Here is a 22,277-nt window from a genome sequence, read left to right on the forward strand (position 1 = left end):
GAGCAACTCCCAGATTTTCTTTCAATTTAGTGATTGATGCAACCAGGAATGGAGGCAGACTTCCCCAACTCACACTTCTTCCAGTAACTCTCAGGCATGCTCCTGATGAGCAGACACCCCTCCCTGCAAATAACTTTTCAAGCATCCCGAAATATTAAACACAGCTGATTTTTATTGATTTAAAAACATGGCATTATTTGGGTTCCTGACGTTCAACCACACTGGCGTCAAGTTACCCAGAGATCCGAGAAGAGACCAAGAACCAATTTTCATAATATAAATCTCAATTTTTTGGAACCAGGAGTTAAACTGCAAGCCCGGGGAAAGGCGAGAATTCAGCAGGGAAGTGCTAAGGAAGAATTCAACAGACGAAGCTACAAAAGGGGAAAAATCTTTTTCAGGGGTCAAGACTGGCACACTGTACCCTTCTCGACTCCCTCTTCTGAGGGGCAGAAGTTGAGGGAAAGGATTAAAAAGGCGCAATCATTTTTGTCTAGTTTTCAGAGGGAAATCCCGAAAGGAACCTTGGGCATGCTGCAAAGCCGAGAGGGAGTTTCTGCGGAGGAGGATCGGGAAACGGTTCAATGGTCAGCTACCTACAGAAGCCCTCCGAGCCCCCACCCGGCTTTGACCCGCCACCTTCACAAGAAAGCATCACACCATTCGCGCAGGCACCCGTGGCAGTCTCTGGATTGTTTGGCGTTGGCGCCGCACGTGTCCTTCAGCCATTCGCGGAAGAGTTCTTCGTCCTTCTTCAGCACTAAGAACTGGCCCAGCACTACGTATGCCTGGGTTCCAGGGAGGGGAAAGGAAAGGAAAGAAAGGGAGGGCAGTGAGCAATAGGGATTGGTGTCACAGCGCAAAACAGGGGTGTCAAACTCAAGGCCCGCAGGCTGGATCCGGCCCGTGGGTTGCTTAGATCTGGCCCATGGGGTCGCCCTGGAAACAGTGAAGGACCAGCCTATGGAGCCCTGGCAGTGAAAATGGAGGCCGGAAGGGCCGCAGGTGGCCCTCCTGAGCTCTGTTTTCATTGGGAGAGGGCTGCAGGAGATCCCTCAGCCACCACAAGGGCCCCCCACATGAGTGACATCAAGCTGGCCACGCCCCCTCCCCGAAGTCAAACACAACCCTAATGCGACGACCCTCAATGAAATCGAGTTTGACACCCCTGGCGTAAAACGAAGCCACGGGAGGCTAAAGAGCCATTGGATAGGGAGGTGGGCGGCGCAGAAATTTAATAGGTCAATTGATACAATGAATGAAGTAAATAAAGGTTCTGGTACCCCAGAACTGTGAAACCCAACAGAGCAGCAAAGATCTTAGCTTTCGATTGTGAGTTCTAATTCTGCCTTAGGTATGAAAGATGGCCAGGTGACTTTGGCTCAAATCATCAGGTGATGGCGAGTTCTAGTCTTGCCTTAGGCACGAAAGCCGGTTGGGACTGGACTAATCACCAGGAGACCATGAATTCTAGTCTTGCTGTGACATGAAAGCCAGCTGGGGTGATCGTGGGCTAATCACCAGGAGACAGTGAGTTCTAGTCCCGCTTTAGGCACCTCGGCCCCAGTGGTGACATTCAAAATTTTTCCCTACCAATTCTGTGGCTTGATTTTTTTTTGGGGGGGGGGGGGGAGGAGGGGGTATTCCTGTGATTGAATGGGCGTGGCCAACTTGATGTCACTCACGCCCACGCCCACAGATGTTGTGTCTGCGCCCCCCGAGCCGGGCCCCCTGCCAGAAAGTGACTTGGAAAGTGAGGGGGAAGGGCTGTCAGGACTTACCTTGGGAGCACCGGCTTCCCTGGCTCAGCTCCAGGAGCCAGAGGCAGGCCAGGTGGAAGAGATAACGAGGCCTCCTACCATGACTCTTCCCCCCCCAGGCCACGCCTCCAGACCCGGCTGATGGCAATCAGGCCTGGCTGGACCCTAGGTTTCATAGGCAGGAGGCGGGAACAACAGAAACAGGGGTGGGGCAGGCCTAGGAAGTGCTGAGTCATGGAGCCACACCCCACAGGATAAAAAAGCAGCCAGGGCTGCTATACCACTTCATGGCAAGCAAATCAACTGCTTAACTAGAGCTGAAGTACTGTTTGTTCCTGGTTGACTCATCGGCATCAAGCAAGATAACAGAGACACTTGGCAGACACTCGCTAGTTTGCTGCCAGAAGCTGATAGTTGCCGGCTAATTAAGTCATCGCTTGGACTGAGGCGAGGGGGACAGAACAACAGAGCCCTGAGAAGGGCTCATAGTGAATGCCATGGCAGAGGGAAGCCAAACTTTTCTCCCTCCATTCACAGGAGAGCTGCTGCTCCCTTTGTGGCTCCCACCCCCGGCCCCCTCCCTCCCAGAGGCTGAAGTACCTTAAAGGGACAGGCTGCAGCAGCTCCGCTGTGAATGGAGGGAGAAAAGTTCGGATTCTCTCTGCTGCATTTAATGTTGAATTCTGTGAACTTTTCTCCCTCCATTCAAAGCGGAGCTGCTGCAGCCTGTCCTTTACAGAGTCTCAACCTTGGCAACTTTAAGCCTGGTGGATTTCAACTCCCAGAATTCTGGGAGTTGAAGTCCACCAGGCTTAAAGCTGCCAAGGTTGGAGACTCCTGCTTGAAGGTAGTCCCCGGGAGGGAGGGGTGGGCGGGTGGGCCGAGCAGCCGGAAAGGCCGAACAAGTGGCCGGAAGTGGCGATTTTTACCGGTTCAGCGAACAGATTCAAATCATCCCTACCGGTTTGCTCGAGCCGGTCCGATCCGGTCGAATTTCACCCCTGCTTGGCCCCCCACCCTGCTGCCTTTTCTAAGGCCCTAAAAACATGGTTCTATCCGTGAGACCTCCCGGGGACCCAATCCAGTGGCTGATTTGATTGTGTTGTTGTTGCCTTGCGGGGTGGCTGGGTTTTCCCTTAAACAGGCCTTTATTATGCAGAGGTTTTTATAAAGGTTGTAAGTCAGCCCGGTCGGCTATGTGTGACTATATGAATTTATTAAAATGAATTTGCACTGGAAAATGGAGCCATTGCACTTCTACCCTGTGTCTCCTGGGGGGGAAGCCTGGGGACAGGAGGGGCGAAGCACTGACCGACTTCTGGTCTGTTGTTTAGTTCTAGGTCTCTACAGACCGGCTCTTCTGGTTGGGGCACAATTGGCTCTGGGACAGACTGTAGAAAAGCGATGTTGTGTCTGCGCCCCCCGAGCCGGGGCCCCTGCCAGAAAGTGACTTGGAAAGTGAGGGGGAAGGGCCATCAGGATTTACCTCTGGAGCACCGGCTTCCCTGGCTCAGCTCCAGGAGGCAGAGGCAGGCCAGGTGGAGGAGACAACGAGGCCTCCGTCCCCTGACTCTTCCCCCCCCCAGGCCACGCGTCCAGACCCGGCTGATGGCAATCAGGCCTGGCTGGACCCTAGGTTTCGTAGGCAGGAGAGGCGGGAACAACAGAAGCAGGGGTGGGGCAGGCCTAGGAAGTGCTGAGTCATGGAGCCACACCCCACAGGATATAAAAGCAGCAAGGTTTGCTATACCACTTTGTGGCAAGTAAATCAACTGCTTAGAGGGAGAATTAGAGCTGAAGTCCTGTTCCTGGTTTCCTGGCTGACTCATCGGCATCAAGAGAGATAACAGAGACACTTGGCAGACGCTCACTAATTTGCTGCCAGAGCTGATAGTTGCCGGCTAATTAAGTCATTGCTCGTGTCTCCCGGACTGCTGAGAGGGACAGAACAAGCGAGGCGACTTCTCCCAAAGTTACAGGGACCCCACTCGCACTCTTCAAGGGCTCAAAACGATTTATCCTGGAAAAGGAAACAGCATCGGCCGCTCTGCAGCTACGATTCAGGTTTGGCTTTCGGATTTAGGGGCTCAAAGGATACCTTGTCAAACCCTTTCTCTTCCAGCCTCTTGCCGAGGACATCGCCAATCCCCGCTAACGTGCCAACTGGCTTCTCGCCCATCGGCTCGGCCACAAAGTCCCGGTGCTTTTGGCTGGTCGTCATGTCGGCTGCTGCCTTGTCCTGGCCGGGAAGCAAGAGATCAAGTGTCAGTCAGAAAAGAAAGACTCCTAGCCCGTGTTTAGCCCAGAATATACTTTATTACAGCCAAAGTGGTTAACAGCAGAAGCAGGGTGGATTTGATTTAAATCATGATTTAAATCACTAGTAAAAAGGCTTGATTTAAATCAAGTCCATTTAAATCATGATTTTTAAAGAGCAATCTCTGTCCCGCAGCAGCTCCTCCTCTGACCCGCTACTGACTGACAGTCCCAATATTGCAGGATATACAGCCTCACGCTACATAACTAAGCTCTATTTCATGCTGAGTCAACTAAATTATGAATGTATCTTAAATAGAAAAGTATCTTTAGATTTTTAGTCCGAAAGCATTTTATTAAAATAAATTTGAAAAAAATCAAAAAAATTCCGATTTAAATTTAAAAAATCCGATTTGATTTTTTTTAAAAAAATCCGATTTTATTTTTTAAAAAAAAAAATCATTGATTTTTATCCACCCTGAGCAGACGCAAAGCTGGATCTGAGGTTTTCGTGTGCAGATGTTACAGCTAATTTTCCCTTTCCCTCGGCCACAGTCCAATGAGGTTTTAATAAATTGTTTGGGTGACAGTCCCTCATTCTGAGGGCTTGCTGATTCCGCATTCCTTTGGCAGGTCCTTGGAACACGGTTCCTTCTCATAGGACCAGCACAGCTTGGTCTGGATTCCTCCTGCTTCCCTCCCTACCTCCTTCCCCTGTTACTAAGGTCAGGCTGTCAGTGTGCGAGGCCGAATGGCAGTCATGACATCTGGTGCTGGCTCAGGAATTGTGAGAGTTGAAAGTCTACAGGTTGGACTTAATTCCTGTTTTATGTCTAATCTCAGAAAGGAAAGGAAGCTTGACTGGATACCATTGTGCCATTTAATAAGAGAGGGAGAGGAGCAGCTCAGGACAGACAAGGAGAAGTTAGCGAATTTAATATAGTGACTGTAAACAAATTTTAGTCTCCAGAGCCAGATGAATGTCAACCTGAAGGAGCTAGTTAGTAGAAGTGACAGCCAATCTGCCAAGCATCACCTTCGAGAACTCTCCGAGAACTTGTGAGAGGACTAAAGGAGAGCAAATAGAGTATCTCTATTTTCAACAATAGAAAGGAAGAGGACCGGGAAAAGTATGTCCGCTTGAAGTGTCTTGAATCCGTCTTCAGCAGATGATTAAACAGCATATTGATGATCCCAGGACAACAATGATCAAAGGCCAGTCTGATTGTCGTGACGGATTAACCCAACTGCCCTATCTATACAGTTGCTAGTTTGATTGAGGGTATGCCATGGACATAATATATCTTGACATCAGCAAAGCACCCAAAATACATCGATCATAATTATCTCCACAATGGTAGTGCCTGCTCAGCTCTGTCCTAAGGTCTGGGCTATCCAACTTTACTAATCATCATCTGATGGAGCAGGAAGGGGGCATGTTTCCACAGGTAAGAGCCTATCCCAGCTGGCTACCAACAGCTGCATTCCAATATCCATCCCGGCTGACATGATTCACCTGAAATAGTTTCACTCTACACTGTTGTATTTATTGCACTATTAATTTATTTATTAAACTTGTTTGCAGCCCATCTCATTTCTAAGTGATTCTGGGTGGCTTATACTGCAGGGGCCTCCAACTTTGGCAACTTTAAGCAACAAGGATATGAACAAACTGAAGTTTGTGCAGCCAAGGGCTACCCCAGCAAAGATGGCGAGAAGACGGAAAACCAGGTTCTGCGAGGAACAGCTGGAGGGCCTGGGCAGGATTAGGCAGCAGGAGGAAAGGCCGAGAGCAGCCGATACGAAGGACACACCCAGATCCCATGGGCTGAATCACAGGGGAGGAGATCCAGATCAGATGCTACGGATTGCCAAGAACAGGCTGTCTGATGAAGGGTGCATCCCAGGGGTGAAATGCTCCCGGTTCGGACCGGATCACTCGATCTGGTAGCGATGGCGGGTGGTTCGGAGAACCGGTAGCAAAAATCCTTGGCCTTGCCCCCCCCCGCCTCTGCTGAGCTGCGTGATCATCAGAGGTTTTTTTTTTTTTTTACTTTTAAAAGCATTTTTTCTTCGGCCGAAAAAAATGCTTTTAAAAGTAAACCAAAAAAAAAAGCCTCTGATGATTGCGCGGCTCAGCTGGGATCGCCAGAACCCTTTAAAAGCATTTTTTTTTACAACCTCTTTGGCCGAAGAGGTTGAAAAATGCTTTTAAATGCTTTTCTAAAATGCTTTAGAAAAAAATGCTTTTAAAAGAAAAAAAAAGTTGGCCACGCCCACCCAATCACATTAACCCCCACCAAGCCACACCCACAGAACCGGTAGTAACAAATTTTATATTTCACCCCTGGTGCATCCCCCCTACTCCACGGATGTCAAACTCAAGGCCTGGATCTGGCCCGCCCTGGAAACACTGAAGGACCAGCCCGCGGTGCCTCAGTCCACGTGTGGCCCTCCTGAGCTCCGTTTTCGCTGGCAGAGGGCCGCAGGAGGCCGTCGCGGCTGAAAATGGAGCCTCGATGAGTGACGTCGAGCTGGCCACGCCCACCCCCACCCCCCACGGCCGAGGTCAAACACAACCCTGATGCAGCCCTCAATAAAATCGAGTTTGACCCCCCTGCCCTTCTTGGAAGCTGGCTGCCATACAGCACAGGTACTCCTTCGCTTACAACAGTTCATTTAGTGACCGTTCAAACTTACGACGGCACTGAAGAAAAAGTGATTTGTGAACGCTTTTTGCACAAATGCTACAGCAACGCCATGATCACATGATCAAAATTAAAATGCTTGGCAAGTGACTCGTATTTATGACGGCTGCAGAGTCTCTCGGGGACATGCGACCCCCTTTTCGGACAAAGTCAATTTTTTTTGTTTGTTTACATTTATACCCCGCCCTTCTCCGAAGACTCAGGGCGGCTTACAGTGTATAAGGCAATAGTCTCATTCTATTTGTATATTTACAAAGTCAACTTATTGCCCCCCCAACAATCTGGGTCCTCATTTTACCTACCTTATAAAGGATGGAAGGCTGAGTCAACCTTGGGCCGGGCTCGAACCTGCAGTAATTGCAGGCTTTGTGTTCTTAATAACAGGCTTTACCAGCCTGAGCTATTCACCGGCCCTATGGGGAAGCCGGATTCACATAACAACCGTGTGACTCACTTAACACCTGTAGTGATTCACTTAACAACTGTGGCAAAAAAAGTCATACAATGGGACAAAACTCACTCAACTGTCTTGCTTAGCAATGGAAATTTGGGACTCAATTGTGTTCGTAAGTCGAGGACTACCTGTAATGAGAAATAGCAAGAGTTTAATGACTACCCTGAGCATAAATCGAATTATGTTTCTAATACAGGGCTCTCCAAACTAGGCAACTTTTAAGACTTGTGGGCTTCACCTTGTTGGTGAGGAACTCTGGGCACTGAAGTCCACAAGTCTTTTTAAAAGTTGCCTAGTTTGGAGATCCTCCCTCCCTGCTCTAGTAAGATCCTGTACTAAGCCAAGGGGGTTGCAATAGATCAGGGGGTCTCCAACCTTGGTCCCTTTAAGACTTGTTGACTTCAACTCCCAGAGTTCTGGGATTCTGGGAGTTGAAGTCCACAAGTCTTAAAGGGACCAAGGTTGGAAACCCCTGCAATAGATGATCTCTCCATGTTCCTTCCAATTTTATGATTTTGGGAAGCTGGAAAAACAAACGGGTTTGAAACTTAAAACACTACACTACTAACCAGAGCATATAAAACATTTGCTAGACCAATTCTAGAATACAGCTCGCCTATCTGGAACCCTCACCACATTTCTGACATCAATAGAATTGAGCGTGTCCAGAAATATTTTACAAGAAGAGTTCTTCAATCCTCTGAAAACAACAAAATACCTTATCCCACCAGATTTGAAATCCTAGGCTTAGAAAACTTAGAACTCCGTTGCCTTCGACAAGACCTAAATTTAACTCATAGAATCATCTATTGCAGTGGTTCCCAACCTTTTCTTGTTTGAGGCACAACCTTTTCTTGTTTGAGGCACCCTTGGAAAGCCTTTCAAAAGTTCCCGGCACCCTTATAAGGAAATAGATATTTAAAATCTCCGTAGCTCAAAAGTTCCCGGCACCCTCAAAAGATCTCACGGCACCCCTTAGTGCCGCGGCACACTGGTTGGGAACCACTGATCTATTGTAATGTCCTTCCTGTTAAAGACTACTTCAGCTTCAATTGCAATAATACAAGAGCAACCAATAGATTTAAACTTAATGTTAACCGCTTTAATCTAGATTGCAGAAAATATGACTTCTGTAACAGAATCATCAGTGCTTGGAACACTTTACCTGACTCTGTGGTCTCTTCCCATAATCCCAAAAGCTTTAACCAAAAACTTTCTATTGACCTCACCCCATTCCTAAGAGGACCATAAGGGGCGTGCATAAGAGCACAAACGTGCCTACCGTTCCTGTCCTATTGTTTTTCTTTTTTCTTCTTCCTATATATATATATGCTTATACCTCCTAATATTTCCTCATATATATGTTTATAGACTATATAATCTTTTTGTGTGATGCTTATATATATTGTTCTGAAAAAATAAATAAATAAAAATAAATAAATTGGTAGCGACACGGTTACTAACTGCAGCATGTTAGTAGCAGAGGCTGCACCGTGTCTCTGATGCGAGTCTGCACAGGCAAGATTTGTCTCTGCAACCGGTTTTACTGGTTTCCCTTTGAGGAAGGGGAAAGAAATAGGCAAGTTGATTCACAATCCGAAGGAAGAATGGCTTCAGCACCCATGCTAAGAGGGAACCTTTCCACAGACGGAAGCCAGATCGTATGGGAAAACAGCAGAGCGATCCGGCTAAGGTGTGTGGCTACTACACGGTAATTTACAAGGGGTTGCATGTGGAAACTTAAGTGGAAAATGCCACCGATGCTCTCTCTCTCTCTCTCTCTCTCCACCAGGCTCATGCAAGAGGCTCTGAAGTCCAAGTCAGGATGCGGACAGTGACCTAGAAATCCTTCTGTCACTTAGCAGCTAAGTACAGTAGTCCTCGATTTACAACAGGTCATTAAGTGACCGTTCAAAGTTACAAGGGCACTGAAAAAAGTGACTTACGACCGTTTTTCACTTCATAACCACTGCAGCCTCCCCTGGGTCACCTGATCAAAAGTCAAGTGCTTGGCAGCCGACTCATCCCGGGGTCACGTGATCCCCTTTTGCGATCTTCTCACAAGCAAAGTCAATGGGGAAGCTGGAATCACTTAGCAACCGTGTGACTGACTTCAACACCTGCAGTGATTCACTTAACAACCATGGCAAGACTGATTGTAAAATGGGCAAAATTCACTTCAGTCTCATTTAGCAACAGAGATTTTGGGCTCAATTGTCGTCGTAAGATGAGGATTACCTGCACCTGCAGGACCAACTATCCTATGCAGAATCAACCCACCCATTGTGGGTACAGGCAGTCCTCGACTTATGGCCCCAAACTGAGCCCGAAATGTCCATTGCTGGCAAGACAGCTGTTAAGTGAGCTCTGCCTCATTTTAGGACCTTTCTTGCCAGTTGTTAAGCTAATCACTGTAGTTAAAAGTTCGTAACGTGGCTGTTAATTAATTTGGCTTCTCCGTCAACTGGTCAGGAGGTCATAAAGGGAATCACATGACCACAGGACAGAGGTGGGTTTTACACCGGTTGGCTGTGCACTGAAAACGTGAGGTTATGCTTTGCTCGCGCGCGTGGCTTGCACATGAGCACAGCTTAGAAAATGTGGCTAAGAAGGACAGGTGGGTGAGATGGGTCCAGCAGTACCGGTTTGCCTGAACCAGCTGAATATGACACTGCAACCGTCATGAATGCGAGCTGGTTGCCAAGGGCCTGGGTTCTGATCAGCTGTTCATGGCACGATGCAACAATTCACATGGGCTTGGCAAAATACGGGTGTTATTAAAAGAAGCATCAAAATAAAATTAATGACAACTACTGAAAATCTGGTCTCCGAACACTTTCATTTCAAGAAGTTCTAACCCCTGCAGGATTGCTGCGTGGCTGCTCTCGTTCCCGACATCCCAGGAGAAGGGGATTATTTCCAAGGGTGTGTGTGTGTGTGTGTTTGTACACTTAATGCAACTAAACCAGAGGTCTTCAAACTTGGCAGCTTTAAGACTGGTGGACTTCAACTCTCAGAATTCTCCAGCCAGCATAGCTATGCTGGCTGGAGAATTCTGGGAGTTGAAGTCCACAGGTCTTAAAGCTGCCAAGTTTGGGGACCCCTGAACTAAACAAAGCAATGTTGTGGTCAGGAGAGATAGCAAAGTAACACAACAGCACCATCTGCTGGATCAGGGATGGGCATCTCTGGCCTTTAAAATCTCTCCCCTTTAAGTCGATTCTCAGCCATCATCCAGGTCGTGGTTGTCCCAAAGCGGTTTTTTCAGGAGGCAACTGGACTTCCTTGGTTTTTGGTTTTTGCTTCTCATCCAAGAAGCTTCTTCAGCTCTGACCGGATGGTGGGGAATGGAAGGACCCTTTACTACCTGTGGACTTCAACTCCCAGAGTTCCTGAGCCCGCAGGAACTTTGGGAGTTGAAGTCCACGGGTCGTAAAGGGGGCATATGGATGCCCATCCATATAGAGGGATGCTAGATCCCTCGAGTGCAATGAACTGGGAACGGTAGTTGGATTTTTTAACATCTGGCCAGACTCAATGCAGCTGAAGCTAAGACTAAGTTGCCTACAATAATACTAAGAGCATCTGCCAGAAATATGCAAGGAGAACAACTGGTAAGTAAGGTAAGTGGAATTTCTTCCTACCCTTTGCATTTGCCAGCGTCTCCTTCTCACGTCTTCCAGCCAAGCATAATGAAGTTTAAAGCTCATGTAAGGAAGGAGCATCTAGAAATTCTTTCAAGACGTCCTATTACATCTTCCTACATCTGTTACTATGGGAAACCCTGGTGTGGATTACTATAAAAGACTAATCCGGCTACTTTGCAAATCTCATTGGGCGATTTCTGTTTAAGGGCAAGAGCGATCAGCAGGTTACAGTAGTCCTCGACTTATGACCACAACTGGCCCAGAAAAGGGGACCAACAACCAAGATGCGAAGTTCCAACAGTTGGGCACCCTCCCTGGTCACGTGAACTCGGGAACCCAGTGGCATTTAAGGCGATCTGCAGTTTTGCCGTCAGGTGACTGTGTTCTACAATAGTGTTGCCGAGAAACGGGCGCTTACAGGTGGTCCCCCACTTACAACAGTTCATTTAGTGAACGTTCGAAGTTGCAACAGCACTGAAAAAAGTGAGTTATGGCCATTTTCACGACCGTTGCAGCATTCCCGTGGTCACGTGATCAGAATTCGCCCGCTTGGCAAGTGGCATGGAGCTATGAGGGTTGCAATGTCCCCAGGATCCCCTTTGGTGACCTTCTGACAAGCAAAGATCAATGGGGAAGCCAGATTGTCAGACCAGCCAGCACTTCAACCTCTAAACAGAAACTTGTTTCCGTTTGTTGAGAAAGGTATAGTTGGATTAGAAGTCACGTGTGCTGCAGTAGTGCATAGCCAGAGCTGAGAATCATGCGCCACAATCCCTAAGTTCAACTTTTCCCTCCCTTAGCTGCCTCCCATCACTGCCCCCCCCCCAATCAAATTCAAACTTTTAAATGGTTTGGGATGCCAGTAAGGCCTTTATGAGAGGTGTATTAATATATATTAACAATAGACAGAGAAATAAGCAACAAAGACAGCGTAGATAAAGAAGGGAAAAATTATACTAAAAAATTATACTAAAAGAAGGGAAAAATTATACTTGGTTCCAATATAGGCAATTACGTGCTAGATGGAAGGAAGATCAGAAAATTGGTATAGTCCAGAATGAGGAAAATTTGGTAAAGCAAATTAGAAATCAATCTCAGGAACATATAAAGAGATTGTATAGTGTTACTTGAAATAGACTCTGAAAGGGATTTGGTAAAGGACTGTATGATAAAGTGGGCACAAAATTTTCAGGAGCCAATATTATTGGAAACTTGGGAAAAAATTTGGGTTAGAAATGTTAAATTTACACAGGCACAGAATTTAAGGGAAAATTTTTATAAAATGTTTTACAGATGGCATTTAGATCCTAAGAAATTATCGTGTATGTATCCAGATATGCAAGCAAAATGTTGGAGATGTAATTGTGATGACGCTACATATTTTCATATTTGGTGGACTTGTAAAAATAGTAAGGCTTTTTGGATAAGAATTTGTGGATTCTACAAAATGTTCTGAAAAAGAAGATAAAGTTCCTGCCACAAGTTTTTCTGCTGGGAATTGTCACGGACTGTACAGTAATTGAGACTAAGCTGATTTTAAGTTTAATAACGGCGGCAAGATTACTGATAGGACAGTATTGGAAGAAAAAAGAAGTATCTACAATAGGAGAATGGATATTGAAAGTTGCCAATTTGGCTGAGATGGCAAAAATCTCAGCCTTTTTGAAAGACAATACGCAAGAAAGATATTTAAGTGAATGGAAAAAATGGATTGACTATATTCAATACAGATATCAGACTAAGAGTTATCAGACTGCCTTTGAATGATTAGGATGTATTATTTTTGATTGTTTTGGAGGAAGTTAGGAATTGATGAGAATTGAAGTATTATAATTTAGTTAGGAAGGGAAAAATTTTTTAGTATATGTTTGCTTTATTTTTACTATACCTTGTGTTTGTTCCGGGAAGTCGGGGGGGGGGGGGTTTGGGAAGGGGGGGAGGAGGGGGGAAAGGGGGGAAAATTTTTGTAAAACTTTTTCAGTAAAAAAAAAAGTTCAAACAGGATGTTTTGAGAACAGTAACAACAAATGGAGATTGTTATGCAGCTGCATTCTTCTCCCAGCCAGGTGGCCTTGAAACAGTATCTTTGGGGTTGGGGGGAGGGAGGGATACAGCAGTTACTTTTGCTTTCCCCAAGCAGGCATTACTTTCACCTCCCCCCCCCCACCAGCATCCCCCCCTTCCGCCCTCCCCACAGTTCATGGCAGATTGCCACTGCAGAAGCGAGAGTGAGGTGGCAACTGACAGATTCACTTAATTGTGTTCCTCACGTAACAACTGCAGTGATTCACTGAACAACCACGGCAAGGATGGTTGTACAGTAGGCAAAATTCACTTAATAGCTGTCTTGCTTAGCAACAGAAGTTTTGGGCTCAATTGTGATTGCAAGTCAAGGACTTCCTGTGTTTCTGGTTTTCGGCAAAACCGCACCCCTTAGCTTCAATGGCCACAGAGATTTGCTTAAAACCGCTGCAAAACAAAGTCATAAAACCCGATGGATCGCTTGTTATGACATGCAACTGTAACGGGAGGCCTCCATTATGATCATATGTCGAGGACTGCCTGTTTGCTGCACAACTTTGGTGGGAAGGAAAAGAAAACCATGGGACAATCCTTAATCCAGCCATGGGGCTGGCAGGCAAGCCTGAAAAAAAGAAGCCCATAGAAAAGGATCATAGTTGCCTCTGCATGTTTTTCTCCCCATAGGTAAACGTGATCTTGAATGCTTTTTACTAACTGTAAAAGTGCAGCTTTGACCTCGCGCAGATGCCTTCAGGGCCAAACCACTTAACGGAGCTGCAACAAATTAGAAACGGGTCAGGTGCCTCCTGCCATCTCTCCTGAGCTGGCTTTGTTTCCTCTTGGTTTTATTCATCTTACAAGTATTTTTTTTATTTCTTTTATTTATTGAACTCTTGTGCCACCCATCTGGCTCACTAAGTAACTCCGGATGGCTTATAAGCTATGAAACAAATAAAAAGTAATTAAGACGTTAAAGCATTCGTTACTAAATAGATTAGAATAATGTTAAGCTTACGGTTCCTTTACTTGCTCTCACCCTTCAAGAATGAAGGCAGACACAAGTGACTTTTTATGATGATCCCCACAGCGATGGCCAGTTACATAACCCTTGTAGAAAGTCTTGTGAAAGTCAAGTTTAAGTATCAGGCTACGTCCATGCTCTTTACCTGGGGCAGCCCTTGGAGGCAACCAGAAGCTTTAAAGGGCTCCTTAGTCTAATAGCTGGAGTGCAGAGAATGTGGTTTAAGGCTCTCCTATGACTTTCCAGGGTACAGTGCAGGGCACTCTCGGGCACCGCCCTGGTCCTTGCGGGATCCGTGGCTTTCCTCCAAACTCCCTCCACTGCTGTTTTAGCTCCCCTGGGTCACCGATGAAGCTCCACCCGGGATTTTCTTCGCCCTGTGTAACTTTAGGCAGCTTCTCTTGCAAGTATTCTTCCCTTTTATCTTTTGCAAGGTTTCTACAAACCCAGCCACCTTAAAGCACCTACCCAAGCACACACACAACCATGCACGCAGTTTTATATAGATACACATATATCCATATCCACATAATTATAATCACCCACATAATTATATATATACTTATCATAATACACATAATTATATTAATTATATATCATATATGCAGTTATTATACACCCGCACATACACACATTATGCACCCACACGCATTTACAAACTTAGATATTTAGATAAGTTGTGAATCCTCCAACACTGGAAAAATTTAAGAAATTTAAGAAAATGTTGGATAACCATTTGTCTGAAATGGTGTAGGGTTTCCTGCCTGGGCAGGGGGTTGGACTAGAAGGCCTCCAAGGTCCCGTCCAACTCTGTTGTTATTATTATATTGTTTGTGTATACGTGTATGTATGTATGTGTATGTATGTATGTATGTGTGTATTTATGTATGTATGTATGTATTTGTGTGTATATATATGTCTTCCGTTATTCGGGTTTTCTCCAGCGTAAAATTGGAAGTGTCTTGGAGACGTTTCGACGAAATCCCATTCATCATTCCAATTTTACGTGGGAGAAAACCCGAATAACCAAAGACCTACATACAAACACCCGCGAAAACCTCAGAAAACAAATATATATATATGTATGGTTATTCGGGTTTTCTCCCACGTAAAATTGGAAGTGTCTTGGCAACGTTTCGACGAAGTCTCATTCATCATCTTCAGGCTTCAGCTTCGTGCTTCTGGGAGCAATGTGTGATCGCAGCTGTTTCTTCCTTTCCTTCCTTTTAAAAGGAAGAAACAGCTGCGATCACACATTGCTCCCAGAAGCACGAAGCTGAAGCCTGAAGATGACAAATGAGACTGCATCGAAACGTCGCCAAGACACTTCCAATTTTACGTGGGAGAAAACCCGAATAACCAAAGACCTACATACAAACACCCGCGAAAATCTCAGTATATATATATACTGTGTATGTGTGTGTGTGTGTGTATATATATATATATATATATATATATATATATATATATATATATATACACACACATACACATACACATCCATATTGCTAATTATATATGTATACACACAACACACACACTAATTATATATATACATAGAGTGCATCCATCTTCCGAAATTCGAATAAATAAATAAATCTTTTTATATCATATTGAGGTAGTCTCATATTTTCTTTGTCATCGTTTATTTTATTGCTCTATTATTTTACTTCTGTTTAGTTTCCACTTTTCATTTCTTCCTTTCTGTTTGCTTGTAGCAGCCCCGCGGTAAAGAAGGCGGCCAATAAGTTTAAATCATTCAATTAAATATAAACGCAAACCCAGACATACGTATAAGCATATATAAGGTTTTGAATACATAATATATGCGCATATACTACACAGGCCTGTATTTCTAAATACATTCCTTGCATATATGCATATACCTCATAATCCCACAGAATGGCATACTATAATTTTATAGTGCACTATAAAAATTACTTATTATCTGGGCCTGTGGGACGATTCCCCACAGAAGACCCCATAACACGTCGACGGGATTCCTTCCCCCCCTCCTCGTTTAGTGACGAGCTCGGCCTCCCGCGCCCGGCCTTTCCCTGCCCCCCACTTCCCCTTGACCTCTGACCCCGCGGAGACGCCCCCTCCCCCAGCGGCGGCGACAACCCCCCCCCCCGACTCTCACCTGCTCGCGCTCCAACCGTCGCTCCCGCGCAACCCGCGAGTCTGCTTCCGGGTCGCGGGGGCGGAGGCTTTAAGGCCCGCTCTGCGCGAGAGGAGAAAGGGCGTTCTGGACTTCCGGCGGCCTCGCTTTCTCTACGGTCCTGGCGGCGTTCTAGGCGCCCGGAGGAGTCTCTATGGCCTTTGGAGCCTCTTCAGGCCTGGTTGGAGGAGGAGAAGGCGGGGCAGAAGGGAGAGGTTTTTATTTTTTTACTTATTTTGTCACACAGTATATATAAGCATAAGCATGAAATGTCTATACAATATATAAGTATATATATATATAAGTATGAGTATGTAATAACTATATGAATTGGTTGTCTCGATTAAAATGATCCAAATGCAAATGTCTAATTGGAAAGATGGGTAGACAGTGAAAAAAGGCTTTGTTTTTAACCAACGTTCCCCATCTAGGCCGCTTTAAGATGGGTGGACTTCAACTCCCAGAATGCCGCAGCCATCCTAAAACCGATAAACGCTGGTTTACACAAATAGATTGGTTGAAGAGCGCGCTGCCCCTTTAAGGAGGTGACACGTGACAGGCTTCTGGCAGAGGCGGCTTCTGCCCTGACCTGATCACGTGGCCGCAAGGCTCCCACAATTGGCCAATCGGAGGGCGGGGATCAGCGAGCCCTCCTCGCGGCTGGTGCTGCTGCTGCTGGAGCCGCCCGGACGGGGCTGAAGGCGGGGCGGGTGAGTGGCCCCCCATTGCTGCCCCTTTGCTGGCTTTGCGCCTGGATTTCATCTCCCTATTGCATTTTTTTTGGGGGGGGAGAATCTCCCATCTCCATCTATCTTTCTTTCTTTCTTTCTTTCTTTCTCTGACTAGGTGGCTCAGTGGCTAAGACACTGAGCTTGTCGATCAGAAAGGTCGGCAGTTCGAATCCCTAGTACAGGTCTCCTGCGTGAGCAGGGGGTTGGACTAGATGACCTCCAAGGTCCCTTCCAACTCTCTTTCTTTCTTTCTTTCTTTCTTTCTTTCTTTCTTTCTTTCTTTCTTTCTTTCTTTCTTTCTTTCTTTCTTTCTTTCTTTCTTTCTTTCTTTCTTTCTTTCTTTCTTTCTCCGTTGCTCCTGTATTTTATGATTCTGATCGTGATTTATCACTTGGTGTTTGTATGTACACTGAGAGCTTCTACACCCGAGACAAATTCCTTGTGTGTCCAGTGACATCTGGCCAATAAAGAATATTCTATTCTATTCTTTACTGCTTTGAAAGTCCTCTATTCCAGGGGTCTCCAACCTTGGTCCCTTTAAGACTTGTGGACTTCAACTCCCAGCAAAGCTGGCTGAGGAACTCTGGGAGTTGAAGTCCAGAAGTCTTAAAGGGACCAAGGTTGGAGACCCCTGTTCTATTCCAACCCCCTGCTCAAGCAAGAGACCCTGAACCAGTGGTGGGATTCAGCCAGTTCGCACCACTTCGGGAGAACTGGTTGTTAACTTCCTGAGCAGTTTGGCAAACTGGTTGTTGGAAGAAATCATTAGGGCAGAGAACTGGTTGTTAAATTAATTGAATCCCACCGCTGCCCTGAACCATTTCAGACAGTCTTTTCTTAAAAAAAACCTCCAGTGATGGAGCCCTCACAACTTCTGGTGGCAAACCGTTCCACTGGTTAATTGTTCAGGAAGTTTCTCCTTAGGTCCAGGTTGCTTCTCTGCTTGATTAGTTTCCATCCATTGCTTCTTGTCCTGCCTTCAGGTACTTTGGAGAATAGGTTGACCCTCCCCCCATCTTCTTTGGAGCAGCCCCTCAAATAATGGAAGAAGGCTATCATGTCCTCCTTAATCCTTCTTTTCTCTAGCCTGGCCGTACCCAGTTTCTGCAACCATTCTTATATTTCAGCCTCCAGCCCCCTAATCTTGTTAGTTGCTCTTCTCTGTGCTCTTTCTAGAGTCTCAACATTTTTTTGCATTGTGGCGACCAAAACTGGACGCAGTATTCCAGTGGTAGTCAACCTGGTCCCTACCGCTCACTAGTGGGCGTTCCAGCTTTCATGGTGGGCGGTAGGGGTTTTCTCAAATTGTCAAATTATAAATTGTATAAAGTTACTTCCCTACTTTATAAATCACCATTACTGTAGAACCGGTGGGCGGTTAGAAAATTTTACTACTAACAGAGATACAAAAATGGGCGGTCGTATTCCAACGGTGGTCTTACTAAAGCATTTTTTTTTTAAGTGTGTCCTGCTTCTGTTTTGTGTGACAGCTGCAGGGCTCCTCTCCTTCCTCTCAGGACCAGCATCATGTCTGAACGGGAAGAACGGCGCTTTGTGGAGATCCCGCGGGAATCGGTCCGGCTGATGGCCGAAAGTGCGGGCGTGGAGCTGACCGACGAGGTGGCCGCTCTGCTGGCTGAAGACGTCTGCTACCGACTGCGAGAAGCAACCCAGGTGAGGGCCGCAGTCCTAGGATACAGAAGTTGGGTTGGAAGGGAGCTGTACAGATAGTCCTTGATTTATGACCGGCTGCTTAATAAGACATTATTATAAGAAAAATGGTGGCCGCAAAATAAGACATGCCCCGAAAATAAGACCTAATGAGTCTTTTGGTCCAAAAAATATGTAAGACCTGGTCTTATTTTCGGGGAAACATGGCAGTATGATTTATAAGGTAAAGGTAAAGGTTCCCCTCGCACATACGTGCTAGTTGTTCCCGACTCTAGGGGGCGGTGCTCATCTCCATTTCAAAGCCGAAGAGCCAGCGCTGTCTGAAGACGTCTCTGTGGTCATGTGGCCGGCATGACTCAATGCCAAAGGCGCACGGAACACTGTTTCCTTCCCACCAAAGGTGGTCCTTATTTTTCTACTTGCATTTTTTACCTGCTTTCGAACTGCTAGGTTGGCAGAAGCTGGGAGAAATAACGGAAGCTCACCCCGTTATGCGGCGCTAGGGATTCGAAGCGCTGAACTGCCGACCTTACAATCAGCAAAGCTCAGCGTCTTACCCACTAAGCCACCGCGTCGCTAGTATGATTTATGTTGATTGCTTATTTAGTATCCATGACTATCACTAAGTGTTGTATCTAATGTTTTATGATGAATGTATTTTTACAATGACTATGATAATGATCTATCACTATTGTACGTACACTTAGAGCTTCTGCACTGGAGACAAATTCCTTCTGTGCCTAATCACACTTGGCCAATAAAGAATTCCTATTCTATCCCTATCCCTATTCTATATTATTCTATCAGTATTTACTTCTATTAAAATGATAGTTGCAGTGGTGCAGTGATTAGAATGCGGTACTTCAGGCTACTTCTGCTGACTGCCAGCGGTTTGCAATTTGGCAGTTCAAATCCCACCAGGCTCAAGGTTGACTCAACATTCCATCCTCCTGAGGTCGGTAAAATGAGGACCCAGATTGTTAGGGGCAAGAGGCTGACTCTGTAAGCCACTAAGAGAGGGCTGCAAAGCACTGTGAAGCGGTAGATAAGTCTAAGTGCTATTGCTCTCTCTTCCTTCCTTCCTTCCTTCCTTCCTTCCTTCCTTCTTTCCTTCCTTCCTTCCTAAGTTTGACTCGGCCCTCTGTCCTTCCGAGGTGGGTAAAATGAGGATCCAGATTGTTGGGGGCAAGAGGCTGACTCTGTAAACCACTTAGAGCAGTGGTTCTCAACCTGTGGGTCGGGACCCCGTTGGGGGTCGAATGACGATTTGCCAGGGGTCGCCTAAGACCATCAGAAATATGGGAAGTATACTTGCGAGTCGAAGAATCGCGCTCCAATGGTTGACTCCACAAGCCAGCTGCAGGCTCTTCAAATCGCTAGCCGAATTCGGCTTCAGGCGCGGTGAATTAAAAAAAGAGAGAAATCTTTGCTCTGATGTCTCCCTCTCAAGCCAGCTGCAATCACTCCCAATCGCTAGCCTAATCTGGCTTCAGGCGCCATAAACTTAATAGGGGAGGAATCTCCGCTTTAATGCCTCCGTCCTCAAGGCAATCGCAAGCAGTTCAGATCGCTAGCCAATACAAATTCAAAACGAAAATAATTTTACGGTTGGGGTCGCCACATCGTGTGGAATTGTATTAAAGGGGTCGCAGCACTATGAAGGTTGAGAACCACTGACTTAGAGAGAGCTGGAAAACACGGTGAAGCGATATATAAGTCTAACTGCTATTGCTATTAATGACCATTTGAATTTACAACAGAAACCTCTGAAAGTACTTATGACCCAGTTCCAATAGCCACCATCTGTCCCGTCCCCCCTCCCCCCACACCATCCTATGCCTATATGTCTAGGGCAGAGGTTTCCAACCTTGGCAACTTGAAGCCTGGAGGACTTCAACTCCCAGAATTCCCCAGCCAGCTTTGCTGGCTGGGGTATTCTGGGAGTTGAAGTCCTCCAGGCTTCAAGTTGCCAAGGTTGGAGACCCCTGCTCTAGGGCTCAGCGTCTGACCTCCATTTCTGCCGTTTCTAGCGTCCTGCAATTTTATTATACTTTTGATTTTTGACAAAATCAACCCACAGTGAACCATGGATTTCCTTTATGACCGCAGTGTTCACTTCACGTGACCTGCTTTACCGCCTCACAACTTTCGACTGTAGTGGGCAGGCTCCACTATGGTTGTATGTTGAGGGACACCTATAATATTACCGCCTGTAATACAGATGTTTTGATGTAGGTGTAGCATGCTGTGAACAGAACACCTCTGCTTTGCCAACGCAAGCGGAATGTGTTTTACAGGTAGTCCTCAACTTACAACAGTTCACTTAGTGACCATTCAAAGTTACAAGAGCGCTGAAAAAAAGTGACTTATTTTGACACTTATGGCCGCAGCAGGGTCAGATGGTTGAAATTTAGACACTTGTGGCTCAGGGACTAGGACGTTGAGCTTGTCGATCGAAAGGTCGGCAGTTTGGCGGTTCGAATCCCTAGTGCTGCCGCGTAACGGGGTGAGCTCCCGTTCCTTGTCCCAGCTTCTGCCAACCTAAGCAGTTTCGAAAGCACGTAAAAATGCAAGTAGAAAAAATAGGGACCACTTTTGGTGGGAAGGTAACGGGGTTCCGTGCGCCTTTGGCGTTGAATCATGCCGGCCACATGACCACGGAGACGTCTTCTGACAGCGCTGGCTCCTCGGCTTTGAAACGGAGATGAGCACCGCCCCCTAGAGTCGGGAACGACTAGCACGTATGTGCGAGGGGAACCTTTACCTTTACTTTTTACAATTAACTCCTATTTATGACGGTTGCAACCTCCCAGGGTCACACAATTTCCTTTTGCGACTTTTCTCACAAGCAATGTCAAGTGGGGAAGCCGGGTTCACTTAAATTAACAACTGCAGGGATTCCCGTAACGATTGTGGCAAGAAAGGTCATAAAATGAGCCAAAAAAAATTACTTAACAACTATCTTCGCTTATCAATGGAAGTTTCGGTCACCATTGTGGTCGTAAGTCAAGGACTACCTGCATTTATGTAGCTATTTATTTCTTGCATTTCTGTGTCGCCCATCTGGCTGCAAGGCCATGTCCTAAAATGCAGAAGCAAAGGGAAAGATGGTACACCTCTGGGGAGTCAGGATTTTTTTATTTTTTATTTTTATTTGCATTTATATCCCGCCCTTCTCCGAAGACTCAGGGCGGCTTACACTATGTTAGCAATAGTCTTCATCCATTTGTATAGGAATATCATATAGTAGTGGCCAAAATTTTGGAAACCTTTTGGGAAAAGTGTATTTCTGAGGTTTGATGACAACACCAGGTTGTTGTTTTTTTTGGGAGTTTCAAGATAATCCTATTCCACTGCTGGCTCTGGGAATAGCCCAGACCTTCACCCAATTGAAAATCTATGGAGCCGACTAAAGAACCTTGTTAGTCAGAAGCGACCCAGCAATATAACTCAGTTAATAGAAGCCATCCTTCAATCTTGGTTTTTTAGAATAGAATAGAATTTTATTGACCAAGTGTGATTGGACACACAAGGAATTTGTTTTGGTGCATATGCTCTCAGTGTACATAAAAGAAAAAAAAATAATACCTTCATCAAAGGTACAACATTTACAACACAAATGATGGTCATAGGTTGCAATTTAATGATAGCAACAAAAAGTTACAGTCAAACAGTCATAAGTGGAAAGAGATGGGTGATGGAAACGATGAGAAGATTAATAGTAGTGTAGATTTAGTAAATAGTTTGACATTGTTGAGGGAATTATTTGTTTAGCAGAGTGATGGCCTTCGGGAAAAAACTGTTCTTGTGTCTAGTTATTCTGGTGTTCAATGCTCTATAGCATCG

The 22,277-nt window shown here is 45.9% G+C and overlaps 2 protein-coding genes and 1 long non-coding RNA gene across 4 annotated transcripts in view; 2 read left to right on the top strand and 1 right to left on the bottom strand.

Moving 5' to 3' along the window:
* Positions 1–152: 152 nt before the first annotated feature.
* BANF1 (BAF nuclear assembly factor 1) lies at positions 153–3,992 on the bottom strand. The gene is made up of 2 exons (XM_058160256.1): positions 3,859–3,992; positions 153–788 (listed from the first exon to the last, which is right to left on the bottom strand). The coding sequence occupies exons 1-2, from the start codon at positions 3,979–3,981 to the stop codon at positions 642–644; spliced, it is 270 nt and encodes an 89-aa protein (XP_058016239.1). The 5' UTR covers positions 3,982–3,992; the 3' UTR covers positions 153–641.
* TAF6L (TATA-box binding protein associated factor 6 like) overlaps positions 3,871–22,277 on the top strand; it is a 34,227-nt gene continuing 15,820 nt past the window's right edge. The window contains exons 1-3 of one of the 2 annotated variants that reach the window (XM_058160254.1): positions 3,871–4,003; positions 16,012–16,244; positions 18,251–18,434. In XM_058160254.1, the coding sequence (XP_058016237.1) occupies positions 3,980–4,003; positions 16,012–16,244; positions 18,251–18,434 (441 nt within the window). In that variant the 5' untranslated portion in view covers positions 3,871–3,979. Of the gene's footprint in view, positions 4,004–16,011; positions 16,245–16,460; positions 16,740–18,250; positions 18,435–22,277 lie in introns of those variants that run through there. The other variant, XM_058160255.1, reaches the window with a different exon arrangement.
* Positions 7,322–15,008, top strand: LOC131186551 (uncharacterized). The gene is made up of 3 exons (XR_009152383.1): positions 7,322–8,871; positions 8,971–11,308; positions 12,119–15,008. It is a non-coding gene; the product is annotated as an uncharacterized LOC131186551 (long non-coding RNA).

This window comes from Ahaetulla prasina, chromosome 17 (genome assembly GCF_028640845.1).
Source record: "Ahaetulla prasina isolate Xishuangbanna chromosome 17, ASM2864084v1, whole genome shotgun sequence".
In the NCBI taxonomy this organism is placed as follows: domain Eukaryota; kingdom Metazoa; phylum Chordata; class Lepidosauria; order Squamata; family Colubridae; genus Ahaetulla; species Ahaetulla prasina.